The 24,371-nt window shown below is 36.4% G+C and overlaps 1 protein-coding gene across 3 annotated transcripts in view; it reads right to left on the bottom strand.

Moving 5' to 3' along the window:
• SYNE2 (spectrin repeat containing nuclear envelope protein 2) overlaps positions 1 to 24,371 on the bottom strand; it is a 271,795-nt gene that overhangs the window by 196,020 nt on the left and 51,404 nt on the right. For all 3 annotated transcript variants that reach the window (XM_030855184.2, XM_030855186.2, XM_030855185.2), the window contains exons 11-22: positions 19,071 to 19,235; positions 18,350 to 18,462; positions 17,333 to 17,495; positions 15,778 to 15,856; positions 15,320 to 15,507; positions 13,472 to 13,636; positions 12,467 to 12,616; positions 10,556 to 10,729; positions 7,969 to 8,127; positions 7,495 to 7,668; positions 4,541 to 4,675; positions 2,697 to 2,855 (exon numbers count right to left, since the gene is read on the bottom strand). In XM_030855184.2, coding sequence (XP_030711044.2) covers positions 2,697 to 2,855; positions 4,541 to 4,675; positions 7,495 to 7,668; positions 7,969 to 8,127; positions 10,556 to 10,729; positions 12,467 to 12,616; positions 13,472 to 13,636; positions 15,320 to 15,507; positions 15,778 to 15,856; positions 17,333 to 17,495; positions 18,350 to 18,462; positions 19,071 to 19,235 — 1,824 coding nt within the window. The remainder of the gene's footprint in view (positions 1 to 2,696; positions 2,856 to 4,540; positions 4,676 to 7,494; positions 7,669 to 7,968; positions 8,128 to 10,555; positions 10,730 to 12,466; positions 12,617 to 13,471; positions 13,637 to 15,319; positions 15,508 to 15,777; positions 15,857 to 17,332; positions 17,496 to 18,349; positions 18,463 to 19,070; positions 19,236 to 24,371) is intronic.

Genomic DNA, 24,371 nt, shown 5'->3' with positions numbered 1-24,371 from the left:
GGAGATCAGTTCAGTGCTTTGTGACCACCGAGAGGGGTGGGATAGGAAGGGTGGGAGGGAGAGGCAAGAGGGAGGAGATATGGGGATATATGTATATGTATAGCTGATTCACTTTGTTATAAAGCAGAAACTAACATACCATTGTAAAGCAATTATACTCCAATAAAGATGTTTTTAAAAAAAGGGAAAAAACCAAAAACAAAAAAAACCCCAACACTTTCTTTTATAAGCGCATCCACTGTATGCCTGGTGTGGGAATGGGCACTGGAAACAAAGACGAGCAGTCAGCCCTAAAGGGATTCGCTGCAGCCCAGTGACGTAGTGAAGGAAACCAGAACACGTCAACCCAATGTATGCCTCTTTGATGTGAAAATTACTTTTTTTAATTGAAGTATGGTTGATTTACAATGTTGTGTTAGTTTCTGCTGTATAGCCAAGTGATTCAGTTAAACATATATATACATTCTTTTTCATATTCTTTTCCATTATGGTTTAGGATGTGAAAATAATTTTGAACTGAAGGCAATTAAGAAGCAGTAAACACAGAGGGAATTCCCTGGCAGTCCAGTGGTTAGGACTTCGCGCTTTCACTGCTGGGGCCCAGGTTCAATCCCTGGTCAGGGAACTAAGATCCCGCAAGCCACGCAGCATGGCCAAAAAAAAGAAAAACGAAACAGAAAAGGTTTCCCCTTTTCTACCTAAAGGCAAGAAATAAAGTTTATTTTACTGGAGACAGAGTTCTATCAGCCCAGAGATGGGACCAAAGGAATCTGCAAACAAACCCTGTACCCTAACCCTTATCTTGCTAGTTTCTTCTTCACCATTTTACTATCCCTAGCCCAAACTCCTTTGTCTTGTCAATTCTTCACAAATGTATTGTTTCTTTGTCTAAAAGGTATAAAAGATTCCTGCTCTGGTCACTTCTTTGGGTCATCATGCTCTTGTGAAGGCTCCCATGTGCATATAAAAATTCAATAAAATGTGTATGCTTTTCTCCTGTTAATCTGTCTTTGTCAGTTCAATTTCCAGACCCAGCCAGGGATCTTAAAGGATAGAGGAGGGCTTCCCTGATGGCACAGTGTTTGAGAGTCCGCCTGCCGATGCAGGGGACACAGGTTCGTGCCCCGGTCTGGGAAGATCCCACATGCCGCGGAGCGGCTGGGCCCGTGAGCCACGGCCGCTGAGCCTGCGCGTTCAGAGCCTGTGCTCCGCAATGGGAGAGGCCACAACAGTGAGAGGCCCGCGTACCGCAAAAAAAAAAAAAAAAAAAAAGGGTAGAGGAAAATTTGTTCCTCCCCAACAGTAGTCACATAAATAATGAGCATATCACATGACAAGTGCTATGACAGGGCCACTACCTGCCTTAAGGAGCCAGAGAAAGCCTCCTTCACATGGAGGAGCCATCTGAGCTAGAGGTGGAAAGAACACGTAGGAGTCCTTCCAAGTAAAAGGGGAGAGAGGTCATGCCTAGCAAAAGGAGCAGCGGAGAGAAGAAAAGCTCCAGAAGTTCTGAAAGGACATGGCTGGAGGGGTGATGAAGGCGTGTCCTGGGGCCACACATGAGGGGCCTTGTGTGGCCTTCTGAGGAGCATGGAGATGTCCCGGGAGTAATGGTGAACCAGTGACATAAGATTTGTGGTTCAAAAGGATCACTCTGGTGATAGGGCTGGAAGACAGTGCAACCACCATCATACTGAGAAAATGACCCCAGGTTAAGGGAAGTGGCAACACTGGTGGAAAGGAAGGAAAAGAAGCAGCTCTTCTGAAGATGGGAGCTGGCAACCGACTACACTAAGGCTGAGTGAGAAGGAAAGGGGAATGGGGGAGGGAGTTCTGAGATGGCAATGCCTTTCATAACCAGGATACATAAGAGGAAGAAAAGTTCAAGAGGAGATATTATTGGTTGGTTTGGGACATGCTGAAGTGGAGGTCTCTGGGGAACACTGGTGATATCTACTTCTTGGTTAGAAACACAACCTGGAGGTCAGGGGAAAGGACGAGGCTGGAGATAATGATAGGTGCTATCATTGTAGAGAGGGCAGTTAAAACACCCAAGTGCATACAAGTACCTGGAGCAAGCATGAAATTAGCCAAAAACTGAGACCCCAAAACTAAGACATCAGGGTAACACAATAAAAAAGGAAAATTAGTGAAGGGCACTAAAATGAAGGCCTCCCTCCAAAATAATAAAATAAGAAAAAGCAAGAGAGATTTGTATCGAGAGAGCCACAGCAGTAGCAAGTTTAAAAGAAATGAAAAGAGGGGTCAGGACTATCAAATATGCAGAAGAAATCAAACAGGATGAGGACCAAAAAGAGACCATTAGATTTGCCCCGGTTGGTTTATATCCTGATTTGGTATCTTTCACAAGAGCCGTGTTTCTGAGGACACCATGTCCTTACAAAAGTAACTACGGGAACTTCAATAGCGGGTGACACATCTTGTAACCAGAGTCTCAGGACAGGGGCCACTGAGATATATAAATAAGAAATATTAACTCAATTCTGAATTTTTCTCACTTCCAAAAAACAAGAAGCATGGGCTCTAGTTAGAGCTTGGACTGCAGAAGGGAAGATCCCCAGGGGACAAAAGGGCTGAAGTAATTTTCAGAGCAGATTTAACCCTAGCCAAGGGCATATAAAACCATTTAAGATAAACCCCACAATAACAAAATGTGAATGGAAACAGGTTTTTACCTCATGCTGCTTGATGAGACCCTTGGTCCTTCCTCTGCGAATTAGTTTCTTTTCTTTATTTATTTGTTTTTCGAGTTTTGCAATATTGTCACTAAGTTTTTCTTTTTCGATGTCTATTGTTAGTTGTTGAATATACAAAGACACTTCATGATGAAGCGACTGCCAAGAAAAGAAAAACAAAAAAACCAAAGGCACATATTAACCATAATAGGATATACTGAAAGGATTTCCATTAGAAACACAAAAATATTTGTTGTAACAAAGGATAGAAATAGAGCCTATGTGAAATTCTGATTCACCCATGTATCTTTGGGGAGGATGTTTTAAAATATATCAGAAACATATTTTTTTCTTTCTAATAACTAAAAATGTGTTTTGTCTGTGAAAGACACTGTTAGAATTAAAAGACAAGCTGCAGACTGGGAGAAAATATTACAAAACACGTATCTGAGCCTATGGAGAAATATCAAGTAACTACAATGTGTATCCTGAATGGGATTCCAGAACAGATGTAAAAGGACATTAGGGGAAAACTGTGGAAATATGAATAAAGTATAAACTTCAGTTAATAATCTATCAATATTAGTCCTTTAACTGTGACAAAGGTACCATATTAATGTAAGATGTTAATAACAGGGGAAACTGGTCATGGGTATATTGGAACTCTCTGTATTACCTTTGTAATAATTTTGTAAATCTAAAATTGTTCTAAAAGTTTATTTTAAAATGTGTATTAGGGCTTCCCTGGTGGTGCAGTGGTTGGGAATCCGCCTGCCAATGCAGGGGACAAGGGTTCGAGCCCTGGTCCGGGAGGATCCCACGTGCCACAGAGCAACTAAGCCTGTGGCCACAACTACTGAGCCCGTGTGCCACAACTACTGAAGCCCACGCGCCTGGAGCCCGTGCTCTGCAACAAGAGAAGCCACGACAATGAGAAGCCCGTGCACCACAATGAAGACCCAACATGTCCAAAAATAAAACAAACAAACAAATAAATAATTTTTTTTTAAATGTGTTTTAAGAAGGCCTTTAACAGTGGATATTCAATTATATTACCTTATTCTCTCTCTCTCTCCATATATTCACACACACACATGCACACACTTAATACTAAGTACCATTTACTAAACACAATCTCTGTGGTAGGTGCTTTATATAAATCCTTGCAACAATCCTGCCAAGTAGGTGGAATTATTCCCATCTTATCACTGAAGCTCCCAGTAGTTAAGCAACTTGCCCAAGGTCATAGCTGCTGGATCCAGGTCTGTCAGCCACCAAAGCCTATACCTATTTTCTATGAAACTCTATATGTTTATATGTGTCAATAAATTGTCTTAGTCAGGATCCAACCAGGAAACCAGAAAACATTAAATATTTAACACAGAGGGAATTAAATGCAGGGAATCGATTATAAGAGATGAAAGCCAAAGAGGGGACAGTAAGGTAATCCAGAGATTAGCATCGGCAGAAAGCTGCTACCACCCTAGGCTGGAGGCTTCAGCGGAGCCCAGGGAGAATGGTCACCCATCAGAAGCTGGATCCATGGAACCTGCAGCCAGGGGGAGACACAGCTGCCAGAGGCACTGTGCAAGAGAGAAAGGGAAAGAAAGCCATTGGACTCTCCCTTTTCCACCTTCCAATCACCCTTTAATCTCCAAACACTGCTGTCATTGGATGAACACAGACAGAAGCCAGCTGATGCCAGGCCTGAGAACCACAGCCTACAGTGATCAGCCCTCCGTGATACGGGGCAGACAAGGGACCACCAAAGATGACTCTGATGACAAACAAGTCCAGGGCCAGATCTATAAGCAAAAGCTCCAGACACATATGTATGTTCTTACCTCCCACTTGGCACAGATATCTCTACTCTTTTCTTCCAAAGACAGCTTTACATCCTCAGTTACATTATTTTTCAATTCTTCAACAGCTTTCAAATACTTGGCCAGACTTTTAGTATTAAAAATTATTAGTGCTTCCTAAAAATAAAGCCACAGACAAGAACATGAAAGTCTTATTCTACTGCCACGTCCTCAAAGCTAATTTAACAGGTAGAATTTTAGAGTCTTTAACATGTAGAACCAGGAAAGGACTCCATGAAGACTATTTGAAGATTTAGGGGAGACTTCTCTTGGTAGATTGAGGTTGATCTCCCTTTTGTATCCCTTGAGTTCTTTTGAAAAGAATTGCAAAATATTCATTATTCAAATGTAGTTACACATTTGAGGCCAGGATAAAGACTTCCTTAAGATATGCAGCATGGTTTTTGGTACCCCTTTGATAAATATTTAAAAGGCTTACTGAAAGGCTTATTATGAGCCACTGGCAAAGTATCCTCTAAAATTCTTAAGTATTGAGCAGACGACCACACTTCATAAGTAATACAATATTAAGAGTACACCAGCTTGTATTAGAGATCAGTGTTGCAATAAGACACAATTTATAGTAGGGTTAAGATAGCAAATATTTAATATTGTACATAAGCATTTTATACTGCAAGGAGGCAACATCCCCTTATCATGGACTTCAAAGTTTTGCCCAGGGCCAACCATAATCGCAGTCCCATCCCAGGGAAGGAGCAGCAGGAGATGGGGATGGGATCTGCCTTCCCAGGAATGTGTTCGTCCCTTACTTCACACTTACCTACTCTTACAGAATATTACCTGGCAATACTCCATAAGGACAGAAACCTGGCTTAGGTAACTATCAAATGACAGAACAAAAGTAGTCTGGGGTCTGTGAAAGGGCAGAAAAATCTATAAGAGACAAGAAGATGAAAGTAATTCTGGGGGAGAAGGCAATTAAGCAGGGTGGGAAGTCATTCATATACTTATTATGGGTCTCCTGCAGAAAAGGTACAACCTGAGCCCCCAGGAACCTCCTCCAAAGCCTCTGTGAGGATTGCTAGATTTACGGCCAGGGAAGACATGCTAGCCCTGTGTGCAGGAAGGGGGCTCCTACCACCCATGTGTCCCAGGAGTCCCAGGGGGTCTCAGGGCAATACCGGGCAGGGCAGCGATTCTGCTTCTGCTGTGAAAATGGATCTACTTCACTAAATGCCAGAGACAAAACGGTGGAAATCCCTGGCCTCCGATTCCAAAAGGAAGATGGTCAGGGAGAGGAAAAGGGTGCAAAAACTGACACTGTAACTCCTCTCCCTGGTAGAGGAGGGGCCTGCGGCCTCTGCTTTTTCTTTTTCTTCCCTCTTTCCTCAGCTGACCATATCTGTCCTTTTGAAATTCAGCCTAGTGATTACTTAAAAGAACTGACTCTTAAGTTTAGTTCAGCACTCTCAGCATATGGGAGTAAAAGAGAGGAAAAAAGACAGTGGGAATTGGTCAAAGCTGGTGGCTGGCAAGGTGCAAGCAGCATAAGATGACTGTGGGAAAAGCAATGCTGAAATACCTGATATCAGGGTCCAATACGGTTAACCGTCCAGAAAGCCAGAAGAGGGTTGAGCCCAGACAAGAGAAGGAGACCACAAGGAGAATGGAGAGGCTCCTGTAGGAGCTCCTTTTCCTGAAAAAACTGTGCACAGTAGCGCTGGCAGTATTGATTTACTTCATCATTTTTTTTTTAAATTGAAGTAAATTTACAATTCTGTGTTAGTTTCAACTGTACAGCAAAGTAATATACATACATATATATTCTTTTTCAGATTCTTTTCCATTATAGGTTATTACAAGATATTGAGTAGAATTCCCTGTGCTATACAATAGGACCTTGTTGATTATCTGTTTTTATATATACTTAATGTGTATATGTTAATCCCAAATTCCCAATTTATCTCCCCCCCCATACCCCACCACTATCCCCTTTGGTAACCATAGTTTGTTTTCTATGTCTGTTAGTCTATTACCGTTCTGGATTTACTTCATCTTTATCTCCCCCAAAATGCCTAGCTCATTTTAAATGTTCAATAAACTTGTTAAATGCTGAATAAATGAATGAAGGAAAGAACACATATTTCTCTACCTGTCCAACCTCCAAGGGTAGAGACCGTGTTTTACTCTTATTTCATATCCCCAAGTACCTCCAGTGTTAGTTAATAGTGAGTTGGCTTTGGACACATCTTTTTTTTTTTTTTAAGTATAATTGATTTACAATATTATATTAATTTCAGGTGTACAACATGATGATTTGATGCTTTTATGGATTACGCTACATTTAAAGTTATAAAATAATAGCTATATTTTCTGTGCTGTACAATATATCCTTGGAGCTTATTTATTTTATACACAGTAGTTTGTACCTCTTGATTTCAATACATCTTAAGCTGCCTATCAGACCATGAAAAGTCAACCTAAAACTGTCTCCATACAAAACACTATTGGATCTTTAACTGCTGATAAGCGTATGTTCATAAGTAGCTTTTACCAATGCATTTTAATAATAAAGGCTTTATTTTACATTTGAGGAATTTTAACCACTCAAAGTTTCTTCACATACCTTATTTTCATTTACTGGCAGCTGGATAGGACTAGAATTATTATGTCCATTTTATTTGATTAAAAAAGCCAGAGAAATTAAGATTCTTGCTCAATGTCATAGAAGTCAGCCGTGCTTTTTACACTATACCACTGAGTTCATTCATACAGTAAAATGTGAATTAAAAAAAAATCGTTTCAATTTTTATTTTTAAGAGTTTCTGGGGAACAATGTATAAAACTTGGAAATTTTTTAAAGTTATAATAACTTTGTTATAATTACTGTGATGGAAACATCTTGATTTCAAATGAGGTAGATTTATATCTACTAATGATAAATGTCCTACATTTGATGGCTGAAAGAGCCGCACCTTGTATTTTGAAATTAGTCCTCTCTGGCTCTCTCTTTGGCCAAGTAATTGTTCAGCCCTTGTAATGTATGATTCAAGTTCCTTCTGTGAGTCTTCCACCTTCAGCCTGACATCCAGGTCTGGGGAAACATCAGTTGAGTTCTTCAACACTGCTACTAATTTTACCATATTGATCTGTGATGACAAAAAATTCTCAACTTAACACTTAGCCCAACTTCTTAGAAAACTCATAAGTTAATAAATATTTTCTTTGAGTAGCAACTCATATTTTCCCACTAGACATAAGAACATCCTATTTATTATATTGATTTTTCCAACATGCTCTAAATAATAAAGAAATAAAATATAAGGCAAAATTCATATTTTACAAAACATTTCCAAACTACAAGGCAATCCTCCCCTCTTCCCTGCCCTCTCACTGACCACTCAGTTTTAAAGACTAAATTCACTAAATAGGGAATATTAAAGAGAGACCTGGACTTTCTCTTTAGCTTCTTGAATCTTTGCCTGAAGCCCAGCTGTGATCACATGCTCAAGAGACTCCTGGCTTGAAACATTTTGCACATCCATTTGTAAAGTGTCTTCAGTTCTAGACACAAGCTCTTCATACATAGAGCCTTTGGCAATAAGATGCTATTAAAACAAATTAAAGTGAGATCACTTAAATATCACTTAAATATTCTGATTATAAATATTCTTATATTTATATATTAAATAATTATAAATATTATAAATATTTAAATATAAATATTCAAATAAATATTCTGATTATGTTAAACATTAACCCTAACAATCTCATCAGGAAATCATAAAAAGTTAACTATTAATCCAAAATGAGGCAAATTTATAGTCTAAAAAATGTTATTTTAAACATTCATTTTGAAATTTTATATTAATATTATCAGATTCTGAGCAACAGTCTTTTATAGATTTTTTTTATATACTAAGCACTTCAATAAAATAAAGACTAGAAGAAATACAATGCCAATAGGGAGAAAATAAGTTGAGAGAGTAGTAATAAACCTTAAAAAGAAATTGTTGTAAGTCTAATCAGCCAGAAGGAGTTCAATAAATGTTACTGGAGAAAATGGCTATTGGAAAACACCTTTTTAGAACCATGCTTTATACAACATACCAAAAATGAATTTCAGATGAATTAGAAAATTATATATAAAATATGAAGCTAGAAAAGAAGAAATTATCCATGAAAATGGATCTGCTCCCTGGGTGCGGAGGGCCTTTTTAGGCATAAGAGACAGAAATGACTAAATAAGTACAAAAATTTTCTATGTGAAATAAACAACTTAAAAGTCAACAACTTGGTAAAAATATTTGCCACACAAATGAAAATGAGTCCTGATTCAGAGAGCTTATAAATTCAGTAAGAAAAATACTAAGATCCCAAAGATAATTCAGAAAATACAAAAACAGATATAATTCCAGAAACAAATGGCTAATGAACATATGAAAGACAGTTCAATCTTACATGTAATCAAATAAGTACAAATTAAAATAATGAGTTACCACTTTTCATTTATCAAATTAACAAAAAAAATTTTAATTACAACTCAGAGGTGGCATGGGTATGATAAAATAGAAATTATATTGTGTGATATCAACTATGTAAATGTTGATCTTATTTATCTTAGAGCAGTGGAACTATGGTGATTTTTATTCTCCTCTTTATACTTTTACACATTATTTAAATGTTCTAAAGTTAGCACGTTCATTTGTAACTTCAAATTTTTCTATTTTGAATCATAAAAGTAACAAAAGCTCCTGTAAAAAACTCAAAGAGTGGAGAGGTATACAGCACATAAAGAAAAAGTTCCTCTTCTTCCCCATCCTTCCCTTAACTGTCATTTAATCAATCATTCACACATTCATTTTAAAAATATTTACTTTATATCTACTAGGTACCAGGAAGTGTACTAAGAGCTGGGCATAATGCAGGATCAAGATACACAGAGTTAGCTATTTGTATATGCTTACAGATATTTTTCTATAGATATAAATGCATAAAGTTTAAAAAAGCAACTGTTTTTAAAAATACTAAAAGGATCACATCACCAATACTGCTCAGCAACTTCCATTTCTTACTTTACAATATATCTTGATCCAACAAAGATCTACTTAATTTCTTTTTAATGGAAGTATATTCCAGCTTGTTTGTGTTTTCACTGTTTATAACAGGGATCATTGTTATAGCTTTGAAATATTTTTTAAATATTGAATTTCTTATTTCTTACTCATTTATTTCACTACAATAAATTCCAGATACAGCAAATAAATAAATACAAAAATAAAATTAGAAAAGCACTGGCAGATGGCACAGGTAAGTTTATATAATATTTTCAAAGCAATAAAAAGTATTACTCTTATAAACACAAAATTCTACATATACACCTTTCAGAAACGTAGATTTAAAAGAATTATACAAATGTTCCTTTATCCCAAGAACTTTCCATCTGGTTGTAACTTATGTCATGCTCTATAAATTTTATAGCTGAGCTGGAACTCAGTAAAACCTCAACTGTAACTCCTTTCCAGGGAGAACTGAGCGATATTAAAATACACTGTTGCCTCATTGCTTTTCAATGAGTCCACCGCCTGAGAATAAAGACAGAACAGAGTTTTAACAACATTCATCCCCACCCTGCATCAGTTAAGGAAGGGAAAGCTTAATATGGGGTTGATCTTTCAAAGCACAGGTTGTATAATCTCTTACATTTGCACTGCACTGAGCTATAGGAGACTGAACTCACTTACTCATCTCATTGCCCTCTGATACAAGAGAATATTTTAATCTCCATCCTGTAGCTGGGAAAATTAGTTCAAGAATTTAAAATCCTAAGGTATTATTAGTCTTCAAATCTATCCTCTGTCTTCAAGCAAAATCACAGCAAATGAGCCAGGGTTGAGATTCCACGCCATTTTTTTAAAACCCCAACAAAGGAAATTCTAACAGTAGTCTTATTACTGTTTCCTTTAAAACTTTTTATCTTAATACATAAGCCTACAACCATAAAAGCTGTCTTTTAAATACTTTTTCCACTCATACCTGCAAAGATTCTTCCACTGAGGTATCTACATCACCTTGTTGTCTCAGAAGATCCAAAACAGATGTGGTTTCCGCCTCCCAGATTTTCACTTGTCCAATCAGTTTTTCAACCTCTTCAGCCACTTTCAGTGTCCCTGTAAATTCTTCGTTTTCTTTTTCATGTTCTTCCCCAGCCTACAACATTCAAAATTATCACTATGAAAATGGTACCATTTACATTATAATTTTCAATTTAAAAAAGTTATATCCCTATAGTGAATTAATTGAACAATGAAAATCTCAAAAACAATGGCTGTTTTTTAAACTCAATGTTTTAATATTATCTTTATAAAGTTTAGTTAAAATGCATACTAGGGCTTCCCTGGTGGCGCAGTGGTTGAGAGTCCACCTGCCGATGCAGGGGACACGGGTTCGTGCCCTGGTCCAGGAAGATCCCACATGCCGCAGAGCGGCTACGCCCATAAGCCATGGCCGCTGAGCCAGCATGTCCGGAGCCTGTGCTCCGCAACGAGAGAGGCCACGACAGTGAGAGGCCCACATAACGCAAAAAAAAAAAAAAAAAAAAATGCATACTAAACTATCATGTCAAAACAAATAAAAAAATAAAAACAAGTGCTAAGTCAACATATTTTAATGATTTAAGATCTACTGTTTGGACAATGAAAACAGTACTTTATGATAGCATATATAGCTTTATTATTTTTTTATTAATTTTTATCGGAGTATAGTTGCTTTACAATGCTGTGTTAGTTTCTGCTGTACAGCAAAATGAATCAGTTATACATATACATATATCCCCTCTTTTTTGGATTTCTTTCCCATTTAGGTTACCACAGTGCATTAAGTGTAGAGTTCCTTGTGCTACACAGTATGTTCTCATTAGTTATCTAAGCATATACCACTTTAAAATTTAAAAGATTTGTTCACAAAAATTTTCTTAAGGATGATATCGTCCCTATCAGTTACTATTATCTCCATTTTACAGATAAGAAGATTAGAGCTTAGAAAATTAGGGTATTGACTCTATAAACACATTTCTAAAACTTGTATACAATTTAATTAAATACAGCTAGTAGCAATAGTAGTTGTGAAACATCAGAATCAAATTTCCACAAAATTAAGCCTTTTCCCATTAATAATCTCTCAATATGCTACAGGTTGATATGCTACAGGTTTACATGACAGACATTCTTAAAGTTGTTTTTAATCAGATCATATTTTAAATGTATGAGAAAAATATTCTATATTCTTCTATTCTAAAAGCATATTGCACAAATTCAGATTTTTCAAGATCTTCTATGATTATGTCTTTTCACGGTGGGAAAACAAGGGCACTCCATCATGGCAACTGGCCAAAGCCAGTTAAAAATTACTTTCTTTAAAACTATATAAGTTACCATTTTGAAGGAGGCACACTTCCAAAATCATAGGTGTTACACCTTACACGTGTATGATTTTTTTTTGTTGTCGTTTCTTTTCCATATTCTTATCTATAATCTAAAGTCATCCTCTGAATTACCCAACAAAGCAAGAAATAAAGATTTTATTTCCCTCCATTTTACAGAAAGGAAGCAAGACACAGGGCAGGGGCTAGCCTAAAGCTGGACAATTTCTGAATACTAGTCAGAAGCAATCTGAAGAAGATATCAACTCCATCTCCACAGCTCAGAAGTCATGACTGCTTCTGCGTGTCTGCAAACTCCCCAGTGAGTGAGACACCCAGGGCTTTAACACTGAAGACCACTGCGTGAGGGACCCACTTGGGCATTTTATTGGAAAATGACCATACTTTAAATGTTATCTAATGATCCCATTTACCACTGTTTCAACAATATGGTTTTTTCAAAAGAAAAACAGCAAAGTTAAATTATTTCTATGTACAAATGAAATACATAAAGTATGACTATTTACCATAATATTCTGACTGTGATTTTCAGGAAGTTCTACTGACATATCTGTTGAAAAATCAGCAGTTAGGTTCTCTTCTTTAGATAGTTGAGTATTTCCAGAATTGTCAAGAAAGGGCTCATCTTGCTTTTTTATAAGGGGCAGGTTCACTTCCTATAAAAAATTAATGTCATGAAATATAATGTTTATATTTTTATGCTAAGATATATGATTAAAAACAATAAATGAACATAATATATTCAATATATTTTTCAGATATATCAGTTAGTAACAACGTTATAAAATTTCCCATACAACACCTCAGTCTCAAATTGTTATGAATAAGAAATAGAATAATTTAATAATTCAAGTTCAAAAAATTATTTATTAAAGGTATGCTTCTATGAAGCACTACACTAAATATAAAGATAAATAAAGCTTAGTGTATGTTCTCAAGGATCTTGAAATCTAGTAGGCAAAAATGCTTAACGTTATTCTTTAATGGTAAAAGAATTTCAACTAGAAATCAGTATGCTGTATATCCACGCAAAAACCTGTACATGAATGGTTATATCAGCATTATTCATAATAGTCAAAAAAGTGGAAAGAAGCCAAATGTTCACCAACTGATCAATAAATAAAATGTGGCATATCCATACAATGGATTATTATTTGCCGATAAAAAGGAATGAAGTACTGATACGTTACAAAATGAATGAACTCTGAAAACATTACACTAAGTGAAAAAAGCCAGAAACAAAAGACTACATATTATATGACTCCATTTATGTGAAACATCCAGAATAGGGAAATCTTTAGAGCTGGGGACACTGGGAGAAAATGAAGAGTGACTGGTAATGGGTACAAGTTTTTTTATGAGGTGATGAAAATGTTCCAAAATTGACCATGGTGATGGCTGCACAACTCTAAATATTTCAACTGAAAACCACTGAGTTATGCAGATTAAATGAGCGAATTGTATGTATGGAAATTATACCTCAATGAAGCTGTTACCAAAAAAAAACTTACAAGCTGAGTTTTTGTAATAAACTTTCTCCATCTTTTATTCAGCCTCCTCAGTTCTTTAGAAATAGATGATCCAACTTCATCATTGCTGACTTGAATTAAGAAATTTCCCACTTCATTTAAAGTAGTATGTTCTAGATTCCACTGGGACAGTGTCTCAAAGGAAACCTACAAAACATATAATCAATGTAATATTTTAATGACATACTATTTGTCTTTTCATTATTTATAATAGATCTTCACCAAGGTTGACTGTAAAGCAAAAGTGAGTGTGAGGGGGCTTCCCTGGTGGCGCAGTGGTTAAGAATCTGCCTTCCAGATGGGTCCCTGTCAGGGGACATGGGTTCGAGTCCTGGTCCGGGAAGATCCCACATGCTGCGAAGCAACTAAGCCCGTGCTCCACAACTACTGAGCCCACGCATCACAACTACTGAAGCCTGCACACCTAGAGCTCGTGCTCCGCAATGAGAAGCCACCACAGTGAGAAGCCGGTACACCAGGACGAAGAGTAGCCCCTGCTTGCTGCAACTAGAGAAAGCCCACGTGCAGCAACGAAGACCCGATGCAGCTAAAAATAAAATAAATAAGTTTTTTTTTAAAAAGTGAGCGTGAGGTTTTTGCAGAGACTTTGACTCTCCCTATTGGTTGAGCGCTTCATCCCTGATCACTAACTGGCAGGCGCTGGCTGCCTGTTATCACTCTTGGTCCCGGACTTTCAGGAAGCATCTGATCTTCTATCTTTCTAAGTGGCTAATGAGCTTACAGCAAAGGTTCTCAGACTTTTTCAGTTCATGGCCCCCTTAATGTCTCAGTAATTTTTTCATGGATTTCCTAGGCTAGAAGAATTATCTAACATTTCTCATTGTTAAGTAGTCAGGTCCAAACAACTTAGTAGTAATTTGTGTGTTGTCCAGCAGACAGATGTTGCTTTGTCTCCCTCAAATTTTAAATTACTTTGAGAGTCCTTTTTGGCAACTCAGGTCACCTCAGCACAGAGTTTGGAAATTCTAAGGCTTAAAGTGCTATTTCCTCAGAGAAATGTGAATTTTAATAAAAGGACTTTAAAGACAGAAGAGCTATTGAAAGCCAAAGATGTGAAATTCTGGTATCAACAGAGGTGACAGGAAGAAATAATGATTCACTCAAATATTCTTTTTGTACTCATATACTTATCAGAAACTTTACTTTCATATGAACAGCCTGTTTTCTGTTAAGTAACATTAGCTTCTATTTGGAAAATGTTTAACCTACATTTATTTACAACAGAGGGAAACAAATGAAAGAAAGAAAAACTACCTCAGAGAATAATCATAAAACAGGTTATTACATAAATAGCAAATAAAACAACAGTGAATTACTCCAAAATTTCTTCTATAGTTCTCCACATAAGTAAGCTATTTTGTTTTTCCTCCTCCAGAAAGTCAGAAAGGTTTTAGAACTGAAAGGTATGCACCCAAATAGAAAAAAAAAACTTTCTAAAACATTCATTTATTTTAAATGTATCTATAAGCTATCTACTACTCCACATCTTTTATTTCCCTTCCAAGGAACTTAGCAATATATCTTCCAAAAGCTATACTGTGTATGTAAATTATACCCCAATAAAGCTGTGTGTGTGTGTGTGTGTGTGTGCGCGCGCGTGCGCACATATGTGTAAAACCTATAACAAAGAGAAAAATTCCTTTTAGCAATTATAAGAGAAAGAAACTAAACCCTTTCCAAAACTTTGGAGGATTTTTCCGACAGTCGTGCTTACTTGTTCCTGGCCTCTCATTTTTGTATTGAAAACGAGAGTCTCCAAATAAAATGAAAAAAAGTAAAATTGAGCAGGTGCCATTAGACTGAAAATACCTCTTTCATCTGTTCCTTCTTTGTTTCCTCAAAACAAGCCTTTAGTAAACGAAGCTTTTCCACATAAATTGTCCAACATGCCAGAACTTTTTGTAGAGTGGACTTCACATTATATATATTTTTTCTATACGTGCAAAAATGATATTCCACCATTGTATATTGTTTACTAATATTTGGATATTCTCCAGCTATAAGGTTAACAAAACAAGAAAGTAATTTAGAAAACAGTTTTTCATTAAGAGAATAATACTGCTAAGAAAAATACTTGCATACTAATTGACAGTGGTGAAATAAATATGTATACTAACAATACTAAAAGTGGATGCAAGAATTTTCTAAAGAAAACACATATGTAAAACCAATTTCTAAAACATTAAGGTACATAAAGAAAGCAAAACAAATGAAATGCTATTTTTAAGTGATGGTCATTCCATCAAAAAGTAATTGTATAGCTTTACCCAAATTCTTATGAATTTCTTCACATTTTTGAAAAGAGGTTTCAAGTTGAGCTAAGAACTCTTTTTCTTCAATAAATTTCTGGGGAAAAAATGAAAATAAAACATATTGACAGTTTTTATTTTTAAAAATGTGTCAAGAAATCCAGATAGACATATACACATTGATGAAGCACTTAGGCACCAAAATTTCTTTACAGTTTTAATACTACATATTTGGGTAGGAAAAGAAGAAGAGTAGCTCATGAAGAGAGATAGTTAAGTTCTAAGAGACATAAGCAATATCTAGGTATGAGACCTGACAGCTTATCGTAATGCAGTGACATAGTTCTAAAATGGTTTTCCTCTCATGAGAAAAGGCAAGTATTTATAGCAATTTCAACAACTCCTACCATACATATTTATTAATATTGCATAATTTATATCAGCTTCTCTTATCTCATATGCCTTTATTAATATTGAATAATTTTTATTAGGTATGTTGAGTATGTTATAAATAGATACAATGCATCACACAAAAACTCTTGAGAAATACTATTACCGAAGTTATTATGTGCATTAAGCTAGTAAAATCTATGGAAAATAGACAGTTAATTAAAAACTCATTGTACACTTATGTGCCAATGGTATGATTATTTAAATGGAAAAATGAAAAATCAAGGTAGGAAAAATAAATTAAAATATTCAAAATCTAATCTAATATAGAATGACGATTCCTGTTTAGGAATGTACAGTATTTAAATCATAAATTGTAAATAAATCTTTCCTCATCATGTTTTTCCAATTTTTACACTGAAGTTTACAATCTTGGGTTTTTCTTTTTGGCCCTCATTCCAAAAACAGAGAAACAGGGAATTCCCTGGCAGTCCAGTGGTTAGGACTCAGTGCTTTCACTGCTGTGGCTCCAGGTTCAATCCCTGGTCGAGTAACTAAGATCCTGCAAGCCACGCAGTTAAGGCCAAAAAAAAAAGAAAGACAGAGTAACAGAAAGAAGGATAATAAGGCCTAACTGTAGAAATGACACAGCCAGCCTGCTTTAGTGTTAATTTACCAAACACACACATTTAAATCATTTGCAACATTTTTTCCCTATAAATTGCAAGAGCTAAACCCCCTCCCCCAGAAAGCCTCAAGACAAAACACAGTTTTTCCCACTCTTAAAACTTGAAAGGCTCAGATTAAAATGTTCGAAGAAAAATTTAATTTTTGACTAAAACCATAAATCTGAGTGGGGAAAAATATTAAACAAGATGTCCAGTAAGTGAAAGTAGGAATTTTTTTAAAGGAAATAACATTGAAACTTTCTCTATTATGTAACTTAGTCCGGTTAACTCAATCTCCTCTGTTGTGCTAAATAATGTTTTCTCTTTCTTACTCTTCCCAGTGTCTGTTATTTGCCTACCGGTAATTCTTTTCTCTAGGCAATGTTTAAGCTAATGAAAGCTACCAAGAAAACTCATCTCAAAACCTGAAAAGGTAAGGGAAATTGTGCTAAGGAAAAATGCAAATCCAGCACCATGGAGAACAGTTGTCTGAGACATGAAATAAAGCAGCTTACATGCCAGTCTTCCAGCAATAATTCCACAGATTCTTTGCTCCCGTATTTGATGTTCCAAACAACCAATTTTGATTTCACTTCATCTAGCAAACCAAGAACTGAGCACTTATAGTAATGAAATTCTAGAAGTGGAATGAATTTTTCCCCCGAAATGTTGTTGATTCTGGAAGATAGTGCAGGTTTTAGAATTTAATTTAATATTGTTGGCCAAATGTGAGAAATCCGTTTGGCATTTTCAAAAATATTGGGGCTTTAACTTTTTCTTTTAAACACATGGAACTCAAATGAATCCTCATATTTTTTTTTAAACAAAGCAAAACAAACATTGTGACTAGATATAAAACAGCTGTTTCTAAGATAAAAATATCTAACAGAACATTTTCTGAAGAAACTATTCCCCTATTGAGAAATTCTATAATAAAATATTAATCTCTAAAATACTTTACTAAACTTGAAAACTTCCATATAACTTAATGCAACTGTAATTTCAACATTTCACTTTAACAGCTTTCATTATTAAGGCTAATACCCTCTTAATATCATTCTAATAAGCTGCTTATGAATAATGAGAAAAGAGAAGATGATGTGGACAACCACAAATTAAACAATCTTCATATCTGTAGTTTTTTTGAGTTTATAAAGTGCTTTCATATACCTCCTCTCATGTCACCTAGTATCCTTGTGAGACATGAACAGAGTGATTACCATTACTCTGTATTTACAAATGAGGAAACGTACAGAAAGACATAGTAACTTGGCCACAACCAAGATAAAGAGCTGTTTCTGACTATACGTCCAGAACTTTTTCCACCACCATGTCCTACCAGGCAATAAAAGAGGAAGTATGTTAGCATGATATAATGTTACTATTACATAAAACATGAAGGAACTGTTATCAAGACTTAAAGACCTATTATCAGAAATTATTGAAAAATCTGTATTTTCTGGTCCCTATAGCACCATGTTAGTGCTCAAACACAAAGGTGTCAGCAGTTGTGAAAGGGTAGTGATACAAACCGTCTTTTCATTTCCTCCAATTTGTTAGGTGGTACCAATGGCAAATGTTTTTCATCTCTATTTTCAAATGTCAGGAGAGTATTCAAATGACAGTCAAATTTATCCATCAGACTCTGAAAAGAAAGTTAGCATGACATAACCAGATTTATTGCCAAACACTGTAATTGAAGGCTTGTTAATCTCATTTGCTCTGTGCATGCATTGCATTTTTTTCAAAACAAAAATCATAAAGCCCTTTCATTTTTAACTAAAATGTTGTAAATAAATACTTTCATCATAAATGTTTTAAACTGGACCATTTTACAGAGAGGCAGACTGCAGTTTCTCTGGTAACAGCTTTATCAAAATCTTTTGTTTTCAGATGTATTTTCCATTCCTTTGTGGGCTCAAATGCTATAAATCTCACCTATCAAATTCTTTCACATCATTTTAGTGAGAACCCAATCTTCTGTGTTTTAAAACAATCTCCCCTCTCCTTTTCTGCCAGACTTTACGGAGTCCAGACTTTACTGGACTCTTCTTATTGTTTCCACCTTAAACTAGCAGAATGCTCGTCAAATAACTGAAGCTATCTTTTGGGACCCAAAACTCTCCAGGGGAATCACCTAAACCATCCTCAAATACCCACTATACTTCCTTCCCTCCTTTCTAGGAACATCTTCCTCAAGAACAGTTTCTAACAAAGCACATATTTTTCCATGTTTCTTTTTTCTTTTCCAACCTGGAATAAAGTCATTTTCTCTTGCATTAGAGCCATGGATTCACAATAATCCTGGGATGCTGGCAAATCTTCATCTATAAGCTCCTCCACCCCCTGGAGCCAAGTTTCTATTTGATAGAGGGGTGAGGGCAAGACATGATTCAACTCTGTCTTCCACACATTAATCTGAAAAAAAAAAGAAAACATGTTCTTCAGTAGACACTTCTATAGTTTATTTCTTCACATACGGCATGCTTAATTCTTTAAAGAATTCTTTTAAAACCACTCTTTAAAAACAGTATATTAATTCTCTGATCTGTTAGACAAGGAAATCTTGATCAATAGGTAAATTTCTTAGTTCTAAGTATCAGTTGGCTAGCTGCTGAGCGAGAACATAATTTGTTCAAAAGTAGAAGAGGGCACAAGAATAAAAACAAATATTTTGATAAATCCATAATGAGTCATGAGAGGGAAATTAGAAATAGTTAAACCACCCCTCGAAGCAGGGGTAGACTACTGTACTAAATGACCATCATTTGAAATGTTGTATGCCCTTGAGTTCTCCGACATTACAACTATACTTCACAAGCAGATTTACAGATTACTTTCCTAACGAGCCCTAATCATATATTTACATTAGATATCTCTACCATATCTCCTGAATATCTGTGCTTCACCAAATCCCCCGCCCCCTAATCCAGCCAACCTCCTCCTTCCTCAGCCTTCCCACCACTCCTTAAATACTTGAGTCACATAAATGCCAGCTACTTATTGCCCCAAACCCTGATTACTCTCCCAGGTCTTCGCCCTTGCTGCCCCTTCTACCTGGATTTTCCCCTGCTAAACACCATCAAAACTCACTCACAGAGTCCCATACAGGTTAAACCCAAGGAGAAACACACCGAGAAACACAGTAATCAAAATGGCAAAAATTAAAGACGAAGAAAAATTATTGAAAGCAGCAGGGGGAAAACAACAAATAACATACAAGAGAACTTCCATAAGGTTAACAGCTGATTTCTCAGGAGAAACTCTACAAGCCAGAAGGGAGTGGCATGATATACTTAAAGTGATGAAAGGGAAAAACCTACAACCAAGATTACTCTACCCGGCAAGGATTCAGATTCCATGGAGAAATCAAAAGCTTCACAGACAAGTAACAGCTAAGAGAATTCAGCACCACCAAACCAGCTCTACAGCAAATGCTAAAGGAACTTCTCTAAGTGGGAAACACAAGAGAAGAAAAGGACCTACAAAAACCAAGCCAAAACAATTTTAAAAATCGTAATAGGAACATACATATCGATAACTACCTTAAACGTGAATGGATTAAATGCTCCAACCAAAAGACACAGGCTTGCTGAATGGATACAAAAAAAAGACCCATATATATGCTGTCTACAAGAGACCCACTTCAGACCTAGGGACAGATGCAGACTGAAAGTGAGGGGATGGAAAAAGATATTCCATGCAAATGGAAATGAAAAGAAAGCTGGAATAGCAATACTCATATCAGATAAAATAGACTTTAAAATAAAGAATGTCACAAAAGACAAGGAAGAACACTATATAATGATCAAGGGATCAATCCAAGAAGAAGGTATAACAATTATAAATATATACGCACCCAACATAGGAGCACCTCAATACATAAGGCAACTGCTAACAGCTATAAAAGAGGAAATCAACAGTAACACAATAATAGTGGGGGACTTTAACACCTCACTTACACCAATGGACAGATCACGCAAAATGAAAATAAATAAGGAAACAGAAGCTTTAAATGACACAATAGACCAGATAGATTTAATTGATATTTACAGGACATTCCATCCAGAAGCAGCAGATTACACTTTCTTCTCAAGTGCGCACGGAACATTCTCCAGGATAGATCACATCTTGCGTCATATATCAAGCCTCAGTAAATTTAAGAAAATTGAAATCATATCAAGTACATTTTCGGACCACAATGCTATGAGATTAGAAATCAATTACAGGGAAAAAAATGTAAAAAACACAACACATGGAGGCTAAACAATACGTTACTAAATAACCAAGAGATCACTGAAGACATCAAAGAGGAAATCAAAAAATACCTAGAGACAAATGACAACAAAAACAGGATGATCCAGGGCTTCCCTGGTGGTGTAGTGGTTGAGAGTCCACCTGCTGACGCAGGGGACACGGGTTCGTGCCCAGTCCAGGAAGATCCCACATGTCACAGAGTGGCTGAGCCATTGAGCCATGGCCGCTGAGCCTGCACGTCTGGAGCCTGTGCTCCGCAATGGGAGAGGCCACAACAGTGAGAGGACCGCATACCGCGAAAAAAAGAACAGGACGATCCAAAACCTATGGGATGCAGCAAAAGCAGTTCTAAGAGGGAAGTTTATAGCTATACAAGCCTACTTCAAGAAACAAGAAAAATCTCAAATACACAATCTAACCTTACACCTAAAGGAACTACAGAAGGAAGAACAAACAAAACCCAAAGTTAGCAGAAGGAAAGAAATCATAAAATCAGAGCAAAAATAAATGAAATAGAAATAAAGAAAACAATAGCAAAGATCAATAAAACTAAAAGCTGGTTCTTTGAGAAGATAAACAAAATTGATAAACCATTAACCAGACTCATCAAGAAAAAGAGGGAGAGGACTCAAATCAGTAAAATTAGAAATGAAAAAGAAGTTACAACAGACACCACAGAAATACAAAGCATCCTAAGAGACTACTACAAGCAACTCTATGCTAATAAAATGAACCACCTGGAAGAAATGGACAAATTCCTAGAAAGGTATAACCTTTCAAGACCAAACCGGGAAGAAATAGAAAATATGAACACACCAATCACAAGTAGTGAAATTGAAACTGTGATTAAAAATCTTCCAACAAACAAAAGTCCAGGACCAGATGGCTTCACAGGTGAATTCTATCAAACATTTAAAGAGCTAACACCCATCCTTCTCAAACTCTTCCAAAAAATTGCAAAGGAAGAAACACTCCCAAACTCATTCTATCAGGCCACCAGCACCCTGATACCAAAACCAGACAAAGACACTACAAAAAAAGAAAATTACAGACCAATATCACTGATGACTATAGATGCAAAAATCCTCAACAAAATACCAGCAAACAGAATCCAGCAACACTTTAAAAGGATCATACACCATGATCCAGTGGGATTTATCCCAGGGATGCAAGGATTCTTCAATATATGCAAATCAATCAATGTGACAAACCATATTAACAAATTGAAGAATAAAAACCATATGATCATCTCAATAGATGCAGAGAAAGCTTTTTTTTTTTTTTTTTGCAGTACGCGGGCCTCTCACTGTTGTGGCCTCTCCCATTGCGGAGCACAGGCTCCAGACGCGCAGGCTCAGCGGCCATGGCTCATGGACCTAGCCGCTCCGCGGCATGTGGGACCTTACCGGACCGGGGCACAAACCCGCGTCCCCTGAATCGGCAGGCGGACTCTCAACCACTGCATGACCAGGGAAGCCCCAGAAAAAGCTTTTGACAAAATTCAACACCCATTATGATAAAAACGCTCCAGAAAGTGGGCATAGAGGGAACCTACCTCAACATAATAAAGGCCATATACGACAAACCCACAGCAAACATCATTCTCAATGGTGAAAAACTGAAAGCATTTCCTCTAAGATCAGGAACAAGACAAGGATGTCCACTCTCACCACTATTATTCAACATAGTTTTGGAAGTCCTAGCCACAGCAATCAGAGAAGAAAAAGAAATAAAAGGAATACAAATTGGAAAAGAAGAAGTAAAACTGTCAGTGTTTCAGATGACATGATACTATACATAGAGAATCCTAAAGATGCCACCAGAAAACTACTAGAGCTAATCAATGAATTTGGTAAAGTAGCAGGATACAAAATTAATGCACAGAAATCTCTTGCATTCCTATATACTAATGATGAAAAATATGAAAGAGAAATTAAGGAAACACTCTCATTTACCACTGCAACAAAAATAAAATACCTGCAACAGAATAAAATACCTAACAATAAACCTACCTAGGGAGACAAAACCCCGGTATGTAGAAAACTATAAGACACTGATGAAAGAAATTAAAGATGATACAAACAGATGGAGAGATATACCGTGTTCTTGGAAGAATCAATAATGTGAAAATGACTATACTACCCAAAGCAATCTGCAGATTCAATGAAATCCCTATCAAATTACCAATGGTATTTTTTACAGAACTAGAACAAAAAATCTTAAAATTTGTATGGAGACACAAAAGACTCCAAATAGCCAAAGCAGTCTTGAGGGAAAAAAGCAGAGCTGGAGGAATCAGACTCCCTGACTTCAGACTATACTACAAAGCTACAGTAATCAAGACAATATGGTACTGGAACAAAAACAGAATTATAGATCAATGGAACAAGATAGAAAGCCCAGAGATAAACCCACGCACCTACAGTCAACTAATAATCTATGACACAGTAGGCAAGGATATATAATGGAGAAAAGACAGTCTCTTCAATAAGTGGTACTGAGAAAACTAGACAGCTACACGTAAAAGAATGAAATTAGAACACTCCCTAACACCATACACAAAAATAAACTCAAAATGGATTAGAGACCTAAATGTAAGACCGGACACTATAAAATTCTTAGAGGAAAACATAGGAAGAACACTCTTTGACATAAATCACAGCAAGATCTTCTTTGATCCACCTCCTAGAGTAATGGAAATAAAAACAAAAATGAACAAATGGGACCTAATGAAACTTCAAAGCTTTTGCACAGCAAAGGAAACCATAAACAAGACCAAAAGACAACCCTCAGAATGGGAGAAAATATTTGCAAACGAATCAAGAACAAAGGATTAATCTCCAAAATATATAAACAGCTCATGCAGCTCAATATTAAAAAAACAAACAACCCAATCCAAAAATGGGCAGAAGACCTAAATAGACATTTCTCCAAAGAAGACATACAGATGGCCAAGAAGCGCATGCAAAGCTGCTCAACATCACTAATTATTAGAGAAATGCAAATCAAAAGTACAATGAGGTATCACCTCACACCAGTTAGAATGGGCATCATCAGAAAATCTACAAACAACACATGCTGGAGAGGATGTGGAGAAAAGGGAACCCTCTTGCATTGTTGGTGGGAATGTAAATTGATGCAGCCACTATGGAGAACAGTATGGAGGTTCCTTAAAAAACTAAAAATAGAATCATCATATGACCCAGCAATCCCATTACTGGGCATATACCCGGAGAAAACCATAATTTAAAAAGACACATGCACCCCAATGTTCACTGCAGCACTATTTACAATAGC

Source organism: Globicephala melas, chromosome 2, assembly GCF_963455315.2.
Source record: "Globicephala melas chromosome 2, mGloMel1.2, whole genome shotgun sequence".
Classification (NCBI taxonomy): Eukaryota; Metazoa; Chordata; class Mammalia; order Artiodactyla; family Delphinidae; genus Globicephala; species Globicephala melas.
Note: the sequence above shows the minus strand (reverse complement) of the source record. Positions and strands in the feature narration are given on the sequence as shown.